General features: G+C 44.2%; 1 protein-coding gene across 1 annotated transcript in view; it reads left to right on the top strand.

Moving 5' to 3' along the window:
- LOC129764694 (ankyrin repeat and BTB/POZ domain-containing protein 2) overlaps positions 1-8,261 on the top strand; it is a 31,970-nt gene extending 23,709 nt beyond the window's left edge. The window contains exons 4-10 of the mRNA XM_055764049.1: positions 5,883-6,421; positions 6,486-6,721; positions 6,780-6,985; positions 7,046-7,203; positions 7,268-7,412; positions 7,479-7,661; positions 7,724-8,261. Of these exons, the coding sequence (XP_055620024.1) occupies positions 5,883-6,421; positions 6,486-6,721; positions 6,780-6,985; positions 7,046-7,203; positions 7,268-7,412; positions 7,479-7,661; positions 7,724-7,972 (1,716 nt within the window). The 3' untranslated portion in view covers positions 7,973-8,261. The remainder of the gene's footprint in view (positions 1-5,882; positions 6,422-6,485; positions 6,722-6,779; positions 6,986-7,045; positions 7,204-7,267; positions 7,413-7,478; positions 7,662-7,723) is intronic.
- The last annotated feature ends 4,575 nt before the right edge of the window (positions 8,262-12,836 follow it).

The raw sequence follows: 12,836 nt of genomic DNA, 5'->3' as shown, positions 1-12,836 counted from the left end.
GGCCAAAGCTATTTGGCATGATCCTCGCCACCACGTTGATGGCCTTTGACGCCTTCCCACATGCATAGTCGACGTGCTGGTTGAAGTTCAGCCGGTCGTCGATCATGACTCCGAGGTACTTCACCGCCCGCTTCGAAACGATGGTATGTCCTCCGACCGATACCTCTGCCCGCAGCACTGCCTTACGATTGCTCACTAACAGCACCTCGGTTTTGTGATATGCCATCTGGAGCTTTACGCTGTCCATCCAACTACCGATCATGTCTACAGCCTCAGTCGCCAATATTTCCACCTCCTGAAGCGTCTCGCCGATTACCGTTGTTACGATGTCGTCCGCGAAGCCCACGATCTCCACACCTCTGGGTAGCTTCAGCCTTAGAACACCGTCGTACATCGTGTTCCAAAGCGTAGGACCTAGGATGGAACCTTGTGGAACTCCCGCCGAGATATTCTTCACTATCTGTCCCCTGTCTGTGTTGTATACCAGGATCCGATTCTGGAAATAACTCCTCAGTATCCTGTACAGGTAGCTAGGGACCTTCAATCTGTGTAGCGCCTCGGCGATGGCCTCCCAGCTGGCACTATTGAAGGCGTTCTTCACGTCAATCAAAATCACCGCGCAGTAACGGTCGCCTCTTCGTTTTTGTTTAAGCGAGACCTGAGCTTTCTCGATAACTGTCCGAATAGCGTCCACTGTCGACTTTCCTTTCCGGAACCCGAACTGCATTTTCGACAATCCGTGGTCATCCTCCGTGCATTTCACCAGTCTGTTGAGAATAACCCTTTCCAAGAGCTTTCCCAAAGTATCCAACAAACAAATAGGCCTATACGACGCTGGATCTCCAGGTGGCTTTCCTGGTTTCGGGAGCAGCACCAACTTTTGTATCTTCCATTCCGCAGGGAAGAGACCGTCATCCAGGCATTTCTGCAGCACCACCCTGAACATGTCGGGGAAAGCAAGGATCGCCGATTTCAGGGCCACATTGGGGATTCCGTCGGGGCCGGGTGCTTTTTTCAACTTTAGACCTTTTGCCACCGCGATGAGTTCTTCGTTGGTGACTTGTGCGTTCTCTGCTTCGTCCTCACCGTACAGTGTGGGTGGCCACGTCGGTGGGTCGTGCTGCGGAAAGAGTTCATTCACAATGACCTCGAGTTTTTCCGGACATAATTCCATGGGAGTCGTTGAACTACGGAATTTCGCCATCACGATTCGATATGCTTCACCCCAAGGATTTGCGTCGACGTCTCGACACAGCTCCCTATAGCAGTTCGATTTGCTCCTACGTATCTCTCGTTTCAAGGCGGCTCTGGTCGCTCGGAAAGACGCGCGGTGCTCCTCTCTCTCTACATCGGTTCGTGCCCTCTGGACTCTTCTTCTGGCTCGTAGACAGTTAGCGCGGAGGATGCTGAGTGTCTCGTTCCACCAGTAGGCTGGACGTCGTTCATTCGTCGGGTTCAGTCTTCTCGGCATCGCTGTATCGCATGCCCTCACCAATGTTCCTGTCAGCCGCTCAGATTAAGAGTTCTGCTGGCTATGCGTAGTGCTTCGACGAAAAGCTCCTTGTCAAAAACCTTTGTCCTCCACTTCCGCTCAAAGGTTTTTGTATTCCGTACCGCTGCGGGATTCCGTTGGCCGACACTATACAGGATTGCCTGGTGGTCGCTGTGTGTGTATCCCTCCGACACTCTCCACTTCGTATTAGCCGCCAGTGATGGACTGCTGAAAGTTACATCGATGATGGATTCGCGGTCGTCCCTTCGAAAGGTGCTGCTAGTGCCTTCGTTCAGAAGTGTGACGTCTAGTTTTGCGAAGGCTTCTAGTAGGCTGTACCCCCTGGCGTTGGTGCATCTGCTTCCCCACTCCTCAGCCCAGGCGTTGAAGTCTCCTCCGATGATGACTGGTTTGCGGCCGCTGACCTTATCCGTGAGTACGTCCAACATCTCGTGAAACTGCTCCGCTGACCATCTTGGGGGTGCATAGCAACTACACATGAAGATTCCGTTGATTTTGACGATCACGAAACCTTCCTGTGAGCTTTCCACCACTTCTTGGATGGGGAACCTTCCCATCACTAGTATTGCAGCCATTCCTGCTTTATCCACCACCCATTTTCCGTTATCGCGAGGAACTCGGTACGGTTCTGCGATCATTGCAACGTCGCATTTAGTTTCAGTTGTTGACTGCCAAAACAATTGCTGTGCTATGTCGCAATGATTGAGGTTGAGCTGGGTAACCTCCATTACTGCGAACCCGCAATCGCCTTTTTGTACGCCGGACATTTGAAGCTACCTGTGACGTGGTCGTTTCCGTCCTCCTCCTTGCACAACATGCACCTCGGTTGCTTTGTGCAGTCTCCAGCAACGTGACCTTCCGTCCCGCACTTCCTGCACAATTTCGATCTGTCAGGACCACCGCAGTTTTTCGCCTGGTGACCGAAGCCCATGCATTGAAAGCATCTCTCCATTTGCTTGGCCATACGAGGGGGAGCTTTCATCGGGCACACGGACCACCCCACTTTTATTTTACCCTTCTCCACCAGTTTATTCGCAGCTTGTTTCGAGAGCCGTATCGAGGCCGTTTGTGTCCCACCGTATGCCTTTCTCAGCCGGATTGTCATTGGCACATCGCCAAGGTCACATTGTGACTGTAACGCAGTTCACAATTCCTCAACAGTCGTGATCTCGTCCTGATACCGGCACTCGATGGTTGATTCCTGAGAGAGAGCTCTCACCTTCGCCTCCTCCCCTAGTGACTTCTCAATGAGTTGTTTGAAAGCAGAGCTCTTTACCGCTGGATCTTTTTTAAGCTCGAAGAGCATCTCGCCTTTCTGCGTGCGCCTAGTTTTCACGACGTTCTCGCCCAGTGTCTGCAACTCCGGATCGTCTCTCACTTTCCGAAGGATAGCTGCATACGATACTCCTGCTGACACTTCAACGATCAAAGCATCGCCCTTGATTCGCTCCACTCGAGGTCCGAGTTTCTTCTTTTCCTGCTCAACTTTTTTCTTCTTCTCCTTCTGTTTTTTGCGTTTTTCTGCCTGGTTATCGACAGTACGCCATTCACTGCTTCCACCTCCTTTCGCGTTACTCAGATCGTTCTTGGCCTTTTTCAGCTCTTCTTCTTCTCCTGGGGTGTCCCTCCTTCTCTTGTCCGATCGTGTGTTCAGAGGACCCTTCGGCGTCTCAAGTATCTCGACGGGTTTCTCATTCGCCTCGAGCAGAGCCTTTTCAGCACCCTCTGCTCTCATCTGCAGCTCCTTATGCTCGCGTTCAGCAACCATGACGACCGATCTGATGCTCGTCACCAGATGTTTTATTTTTAAGTGGACATTGTTTTTGTCCTTTACGAACTCGTGAAGTTCGTTGACCTTTTTCCTAACGTCCGTGATGCTGAGCCTCCCAAGTTGCCCTTCTTGGGATGCGCTTGAGGTCAGCGTAAACAACTGGCTCTGTACGGAGCCAAGATCTCCTTGGAATGCTTGGGCAGCAAACACTTCTTGTTGTTTTGTGTTGCTTGTACTCGTTGTGGCTACTCGAGTGACAGGTGACCTCAGCATTCGTCCGCTTCTCGCGAACACATTCTCCTCTCCATCGTTTGTTGGTGTGTTATTGCAACTATTCATATTTTTCTGGGTCCCAACTTCGGGCCGCTATCTCCGCTCGTTGTACATAGTCGCTACCAGTGATCCCATGGTTATCTATGCAAGCAGTGAGGCCATGCAGGGGTTGACACGGTCCTTCATGGGGACCGTGTTCAGAGCCAGATCAGCGCAAATCAGGAATGTGACATCTGACGCCTAGTACCTAGTGCCTGGGCCTAGACGAGCATCGAACGTACCCGAAGACTTGCCAAGTTATTACCGGGACGGGGGCAACCGCACTATTAGCCCAAACGCCATTTCAGGACGGTGTCACCCTTCCTTACTCAGGGAACAGGATAGTACGACTGTCAGCCTTTAGCGTCGTGTTGAAATCGTTTCCGTATCGTGTCCGTTTTCTATGTCGTAACCAGTATGTCGTAATCAGGATCTTACTGGCGTCAATCCTGATGTGCTTGGCACTCGTTTCGTGGCTCCTGTACACGGTCTCTGTAAGCCGTGGTTGACGACATTGTGCTTAGTGTGTTCGTAACGGCTTCGTGCATCCGATGGGACTTCGGCTTCGTGCACCCGATGGGGCGTCCACATTACATAACGAACCGAATATGCCGCCTGATACAGGCCGATCGTCATCATTCGGCATAATGTGGACGAGCCTTTACAGTTCGTACCGCTTTGTTTTGCTTGGCAGTCGGGGCTTCTGCACTTTCCGCATGTTGTTGCGTCTTCACTTCTCTCTATATCCGGAAATCTCCACAGTAACTCGTTGAGATCCCTTCTCTTCCCTCGATATATTACCTGTCCGGTTCAAGCAAAGATCTTCCGTTGGTCCAGTAATACCCAAAATCGATGCAATACCAGATTCGAGTAAGGTAAACCCGTCATCTCAGAGAGCTTCCGTTGGTCCAGTAATACCCAAAATCGATGCAATACCAGATTCGAGTAAGGTAAACCCGTCATCTCAGAGAGCAAATGTACTGATTTGTTGACCATTGCCGTGGATAGTTACAGGTAAATATCGGAATAGAGTGTATGCAACCAAACAGTGGAGATTTTGATGTAAGACACACTCGATAATATTCGTTAGGATTTCGATACGGTATGAGAAAGCTTCTGCACAAGTTTTTCTTTCTGATAGCTTTCCACCTTAGTGCTCCCGTGGCCGCGTGGTTGGTGTTCAATTCCCATTCTGGCCGGGAAATTTTTCGCCAAAGAAATTTCTTCTTGGTCAATTGAGGGCCCTGAGTTTGAACTCACGATTGAGTAAGCGAATGCGCAACCAAGTATCTACGAAGACCCCCCGGGGGGTTCTATTCCGCAAAGGAATCTCAACTAAGTACTACTAATAAAAAATGTCGCAAGTAATACCTCCGTTGAGAAGGTCTCCCTAGGCATTACTTACCTCGCAGCCAGTTGCCCTTCTGACAGACCAATATCACGCACCGGTACCGAAGAATGAACTTGAAAAAATTGGTTGACTTGACTGATTGTATGCCCACCAAATGGACTACTGGTTTGTACCGAGGGTAACGTAGGGATCATGGGTCAGAAGCGCAGTATTATTCAACGTCGAATCAGCAATGGGATGAGATGATTTGGACAAACTAAACTGGTGAGCTGTTCCCGAGGCTGCAACTTGTTGGACTGCGCCAGCTTGGTATTCACTCAGCCACGATTGAACTTTTACTCGCTCGACTACTCGATTTAGTCTTCCTACTGCTTTCGTCATAACCTTGTTGTCCAACTTTCGAGTGCGTCCTTTGGGCGCCAGATTTGCTTCAGTGTGGTTGCTTGAAGGCACGGAAACTACAATAACTTTCTCACATACGAATTCTCCGGATGGAACTTTGATTTGAGTTGTGTTTTTTTAGCTGAAGTCGTAGTCCGAGATTCCCAAGTTTGCCTTAATTGTTCTCAAAACCTTCAACCTCAGCTTCCGATCGAAACTTCCACTACGACGCGTCCTCTGAACCATCCGAACAACAATTGTACGTTCACAGAGACGTTTCAGCACATCACACACGGTCGATTTAGCCACTTTCAACGATTTCGCGATTCTAGTAATTGACCACGTCGGATTTTTAATGTGGGGGTATCCAAAATCAAACTTGTTCTCCCGGAATCCATTCTGCTCAACTTTATCAAAACAAATCGGTTCAACCTGAAAAGATTTCAGATACGCCTACTATGACCGCTGCTATGATATTAACTGTGATTCCGGATTATAAATGTTTAAAACCTTAAAGCGAAACAATGTTTTGAGCGCGAGCGCTTTATTTACAGGAGGACTCGAGCGAATGCGGACGCCGAGCAACTTATGCACTTGCGTTTCGTTTGATGCTAACCGGTCGGCCAGAGCTTCTCATTCAAGCTCTCTCACTAATCCCACCCACGACCCGGTACGACACTTTGAATCATCAAGGTATGACTGCTCTTATGATCGCTTCGCTTCGTAATGATGAGGCAGCTGTTCAGACGCTGCTTGATGCTGGTGCCGATCCGAACATAGAGGTTCCAATCGTAGGACATCCGAACTGTCCGGCAATTCATCCGGAGACACAACACTGGACGGCGATCACTTTCGCAGCCTGCAAGGGGAACTACCACGCGATGCGGATACTATTGGAACGAGGTGCTCATGTGGAAGGAGGCGCTCGCTTAAGTGAGGACAAATGTACGCTGACTCCATTACAAGTGGCCAGCGGTGGCGGAGTTGTGGAGGTCGTTTCGCTGCTACTAGCCCATGGTGCGCACGCATTTCTATCAACCCAGCTGAAAGACTCGCTTTGCTTTTCCGGTAGTGCACAACGGGGTTGTTACAGGTAAACCCATCATAAGCCCATCGACGCTTAAGAACGATCTTCACAACGATATGTATTTTTTTAGTGCAATTTCGGTAGCCGCTGCGCACGGTCAGAGAGTTTCTCTCAGGAAACTGCTATCCCATCCACTTGCTCCTGGAAGTCGAGAAGTACTCTCTCTGGAAGAAATGCTCGCCGAGGGAGACAGCACCAGTCGCAGTCAGCTTGAACGCCAACCGGAAGTTCCACCAACGCTGAACAAAACACAGATCAAAAGTCTCCAAGAAGCTATGTACCACAGTGCAGAAAATAATCATCTAGGTGAGTTGGTTACTTCCGATATATTTATTATCACGATTAACGAGTCATACCTGATTAGATATTACCATTGAGTTGCGCGCGCTCGGAGTTCCTTGGACGCTACACTGTTGGATGCACGCATTGGCAGCTGCACACGAACTGAGACTGGATGCCGTCATCGATCAGTTGCTGCAGGATTTCCTGCAGGTCTGTCCGGACGACTACAGTCAACAGTTCGTAACCGAGTGTCTGCCACTGTTGTTCAACATTTTCCGCTACAGCAAGGTTTGTTTTCTATCAATCACCTAACTGAGCTTCCAAATATTTCGTCCCACTGTATTACAGAAGGAAGGAACCACACTTCTGTTGGCAGATATTTTCAGCACCTGCTTCGGCTGGGAACCAATCAAACAAATCAAAGAACCAGTACTGCAGCCATCGGCTGGATCCCGAATCGATCCAAAGTTCGTAAACAATCCTGAACTGAGCGATGTAACGTTTAGGTAGCCAAAGATTATAATGTGCACCATTGTAATTGTTCTAACTAAACACGGAATTTGTTTGCAGAGTTGAGAATCGCATTTTCTACGGACACAAGATTGTTTTGGTGACGGCCTCGCCGCGACTTCAAAGTATGCTGAGTTCAAAGCTGAACGAAGGCACTGGAACGCCTACAGTGCAGATCAATGATATTCGCTACCATATATTCGAGGTACTTTGATAAAATTAGGTTTACGAAGGTGGGTTGGTAATAACATTAGTAAAATTTCAATTCTAGTTGGTGATGCAATTCTTGTATAGTGGAGGATGCAATACACTGGATGTAGCCGCTAATGACGTTCTCGAGCTGATGGCTGCAGCAAGCTTCTTCCAGCTGGAGGGGCTTCTTCGGTATACCGAGGCACGTTGTGCCGAAATGATCGATATCGACAATGTTGTCGCTATGTATATTCACGCAAAGGTCAGTATTATTTAAGATCTTTCCAGCATTATGCCGTTCTAAAACAAATTCACTTCACACAGGTTTACAACGCGCAGAAGTTGCTAGAATTTTGCCAAGGTTTCCTACTGCAGAACATGGTAGCGCTGTTGACGTATGACGATTCCGTGAAACGACTACTGTTCGCCAAAAAGATACCCAACCATGATGTACTGAATGGGCTGCTGGCAACGCTGCAAACGCGTATAAAGGCCAGGCGAAACGGTGCCAACACATCGGCTCCCACATGCGCCAACGCGATCCGGCCTGCTTCCAGTAATAGGGCAAAATAAATCGTATATGATTTTTGTATTTTTCACTTTATATTTTATTTCTTGAGGGTTTGAAATATTATTGTACATGTACAACTTATACAGTTGAATAGCCATTTAGGAGTACGTTGGACAATATTTATATAGAACGCAGTTAACTTGTACATTTCTGTTATAAAATAACACGGATTAGTATTAGGGCTGAAGCTTACCTCTAGAGGAGCGTTTAACAGTTACTGTATTTTAGAGACTTATTTTAGAAACATTTTGCCTGCCTATAAACAATTTTATCTGTCCAGTCTATCGTAACCCAATAAACGAATGTTCTTATTCACTAAACTCTAAATTTGTTTCAATTGTGACGACTACATAATTATTATTGCATGGACCAAAAGTCTTCAGGCCTAACCTAAAGATTCCGCAATATTGCTAGTAAACCACCCATACAAATCATCAAGTCCATTTTTGTGACATTTCATTAGTGTTCTAATGACAGTCAATTGTGAAACAGGAAAGCAATGAATTCCGGAAGCTAAAGATGAAATTTACCTCACTTTAACAAGGTATCAATACGGGAAGATGTTCCTGAGCCGAACTCCAGTCATCCAGTTGAACCCTAAAATCTTCTAGTTTTTTGGAATATCGTCCAGTTTTATCCAGTTTTTTTATATGTGTGCTCTAGTTTTATCCATTTTATGTAAAATAAATTTACAATGATAAATATTATCTCTTCCTCCTCCTACGTATTCCTTGAGCAATTTTTTCTTGACATGTATCGTTCGACCTTGAATCGATCTCTCTTTTCTTATATAGTCAACTCAGTATTGCTTACATTTCCGAATTAAATACGGTTAGCGCGCAGTGCGTGTAGTGAAAATATACTGTTTTTCAGTCGTGTTCCATGTACTTCATGGACTTCTGCGACAGGCGAGTTTGTTATTTGGTTCTTCCCATTTCGTTCAATTCGTCGATGTTTTGTCGGAAATGCTAAAACGAAGAGAAAACCGAATGCTGGAAACTTATCAAACTACTTGAAAAACAGCTATCACTCAATTTCTATCTTATTTAACAGCCTACCCAATGTGCTACACTTTTTTTCAATTTATATAAATATCAGATGTTGTCCTCAAAACCATTTTGAAGTTCAGACCAATCGATCTACCATAAGAGATAATATTTAAGGATACCTCATTTTGAGCTTTATACTAAAATTTGGTTTGAACAAGTCTTATATAAGAAGTAAATTACCAATGAATAATACCAAAAAAAATGAGAGAAACAGCTTCTCAATACCAAAACTTGATAATTTCAATATCAAAGTAATACTTGAGCAGTGTTGTTTATACATTGAATGTGCTCATTTGAGTATTGAAATAAAATTATGGGAAGTTGTTTATGGTATTTTTCTTTGGTATTTTACCACGTATCTTATGCTAATTCGTATCTTTTTGAACTCCATATAATTACTACACGAAGCTTCAAACAAAATTTTATTTCTTGAGCATTGGAATGGATAAAAATTAATTTTATATAAATCATAGCCAATCTTCTTAAAATAAAACGGTTCTTCTGGATCCAGTTTTTTTGAGAGCAATCTTCCAGTTTTTTGAAAAATATTATTGGCAACTCTGCATGTGCTCTTTTGCTACCGCCATTTCGCTCTAACAGGCTCTAACAAAAGCTTCGTCTCTAAAGGTGGCCGTATACTGTTTGCCCGGAGGTCAAATATTTGATATTTTTTGACAGATAAGGTTTGATTTGATATTTGTACAAACACTATTTTGTTCGCCACATTTCAATTTTCAACAGTGGTAAACAATTTCAAACACCGAACATGGAAAAAATCCGCTGAAATATTCAAGGTAACCTAACCATGTACCGACAGGTTCGAAGAACAGACTGAAAAAATATTTTAGACATCCAATAATTGAATATTTGCTTGTCGTGTTTTGTGTAGAATATATTTGATCAGTACACGTTGACCAAATTTTATCTGTCAAAAAGAGTCAAATATTTGGCTTCGGTCAAACAGTGTATGAGCACCCTAACGCTTTTTTGTCTAACTCCACTTCAGTAGCTTAAACAAGATTATATTCGTTTTACGCTCGTCAGTTATTTTATAGTAAGGGGTGTGCCAACGATAATTTTTAAGAATCAGGAAGAATTAAAATAAAAATCAGAGCAGCTCACATTGGGTTGTTCGCAAAGTTCGTTGCCGATTTGTGGAAAAACAAAAGCATCATTATTATAGGCAGACATTCAATGCAGATCGTTTCTCACTACTTTTGTATGTCGAAAACAAGCTTTCGAAACATTCTATTAATGATAGATTAATGTGTTATAACTGTACAGGGCAAGCTTTCGGATAAAAGGATGAAAGACACGTTCTCTCATTGATTACTCAATCCCGAATGTTCTTTTATTGGTGAACATAAGATGGTAACCAACAATGTTGCACTGTACTAGACTGGTGATGTCATGACATGCATAGATCAAGGTGAATATGGAATGGTAAATTGGTAAATACATATCAACTCTTCCTCCCTAAGAGAAAGCCTAACTAAATTGTCAATTTTATTTGTTAGTTTTTGAATGAACGTTTACCCGCGGTCTTCTCGGGGGTAAGAAAATATAATTAGGGATAGGAACAAATGGATTGGGGAATGTTAGTAGTGTTTGTTCATACGCGACCCTATGTTACAAATCCAACCGGACAGGTGATCTTTTGATTCTTGTTGACCTTCTAACAAGTGTATTACCCGATGACATCGACTTATCAGATGTTCTGCCGTTTGTAGAGGCTTGACCGAGATCACTACCAGTTTCAATGATATGAACGTACGAATCCTTCCGACTTTCTAAACTAGATGATTCATGATTTATTTGTGAACTACTATTCGAGCCAATTTCCGGATTATACTGTCTCTATTCCGCTCATCTATTCTCAGAGAATTTTGCATTCTCTCATTTGCCTCTCGGAATGACGTGAGATGGTGATAGAATCAAATTGGAAACTTTTCCTTGAGCCAGCAAGGGTCTCTGTAAAATCATTTGTTTTTCACTCAAACAGCAAACATTGAGCCTCGATCGCGGCAGTAAAATATAGGTAGATAATTGAAATCGAGTTGTTTCCTGTGCACTATTGCAATGACATTTCTTTTGTTTCTAGTATGAAACGATCTAAGCTAACGCAAAAGACGATATTAACGCAAGTTATTGGTGAGCGGAAAGGTTGATTCATGTGCATTGCCGATAGCAAATGCATTTGAATGTTGACAAGGAAGAGAGTAGAAGGGAAAATAAAATCATACATACACGACGTTTGAGTCTATTTTGACTCACTCGTTATTTTGTTTCGTGCGATCCTTCCAAAGCAGTATTCATGCAACCAATGTTGTTTTCCACTCTTGGTTTTGTTATGTTCACTCTCAGCCCCGAATGATGATGGTCGGAGAATGAAAAATGATTCATCGTGCAATCTCACGATTGCTTGCTGCATTCCCTTCGCCATGATTATTCCAAGCAGATACAAGAATGATTTATAATTAGCGATTTAATTAATTAGCGAATGAACTTTTCCATACTTGGGCTCAGCTACTCTATATGGCACCACACTCTTCCATCATCTAATTCTACCAAATAATGAAGTTTACCGACCTTCTCTTTGATAAATACACATCACCATTTCTCTGCATGTGAAGGGAAACCCACGCTGCCACCCTGCCATTGATATCAATAAATCGTACATTGTATTCTTTACCCCGATTATTTTTTTTATTTCGTTGGCAACTGTGGGATCATAAGATCAATTCTAGATTTTATTTGCCGTCCAAACACTAGCATCGATGGACTTTTCTCCGTTGCTGAATGAATCGTAGGTCGATAAGCCATCAAGGTATTCTGAAGTTCGGCTTGAACGTTTGAACGGGAACAACTGTTTTGATTTTGTCTTTGAAAGTCTAAGCATAACGCTCAGCTTGCCAATTTGTAGCGGGATGATACGGAGCACCCATTTTATGGATTATTCCGTTCTTCTTCAAAAAACGACGACTCAGACTGTTCTGAGGTGAATTGCGTTCCGCGATCAGTAACAAGAATTGATGGAATACCAAAAGTAGCAAAGTACTCTCTTATATACTGAATAATGGTTTCAGTTTCAGGAATGATTTTCACATATGGCCACTTACTGAAACCATTCACGATTATCAGGAAATATAATCCCATAAATGGACCGGCAAAGTCAGCATATATATGCTGGAAAGGTTTTGAAGGAGTTTCCCAACTATGAACTGGAGCTAGCAATTGGGAGACGAGAAATATCATCTGCGTTTCTATGTTCCTTTGAACAGCGATAACGGATATCTGGAAACAAACGTTTCCAGAAACACGGCATAATGCTGCATTCGCATTGCAGGCAGAGCGGGTAGGCCTTTGCTTGTTGAGAATATCTGCGCTACCGGTTTATTATCGGTTATTAATACAAACTTTCGACCAAAAAGGTACTGGTGGAACTTCTTCACGCCAAATACAATAGCGTAGGGGAAATCAGGGAAAAGCCGACACTGTGGATAAAACCAACACCCTCAGATTTCTTTCAGTAAGAAGTAATTTTTTTGAAAATTTTCCGATGTCCCCTGTACACACTTGTCATTTCTTACGTTTCGAGTCACACAACAGCTGCGGAAGTCGCTTTGCTGCCAAAACAACAAAACAGAACTGGCTATCAAACAGAAGACAGTCCATGTAAAATTTTATTCGTGGAAAGTGTTTAAGTCGGAAAATTTTGGAATATTCGATACTTTTATGAGCTTAATTCATCGTAGATCATTGTTCAGTGTGATTTGTGAGACGCTAGCTGGTGTTTTTGCTTATCAATGCTCGAAAA

This window comes from Toxorhynchites rutilus, chromosome 2, assembly GCF_029784135.1.
Source record: "Toxorhynchites rutilus septentrionalis strain SRP chromosome 2, ASM2978413v1, whole genome shotgun sequence".
Classification (NCBI taxonomy): Eukaryota; Metazoa; Arthropoda; class Insecta; order Diptera; family Culicidae; genus Toxorhynchites; species Toxorhynchites rutilus.
The sequence above is the reverse complement of the archived record's forward strand: the minus strand, read 5'-3'. Positions and strand labels throughout refer to the sequence as shown.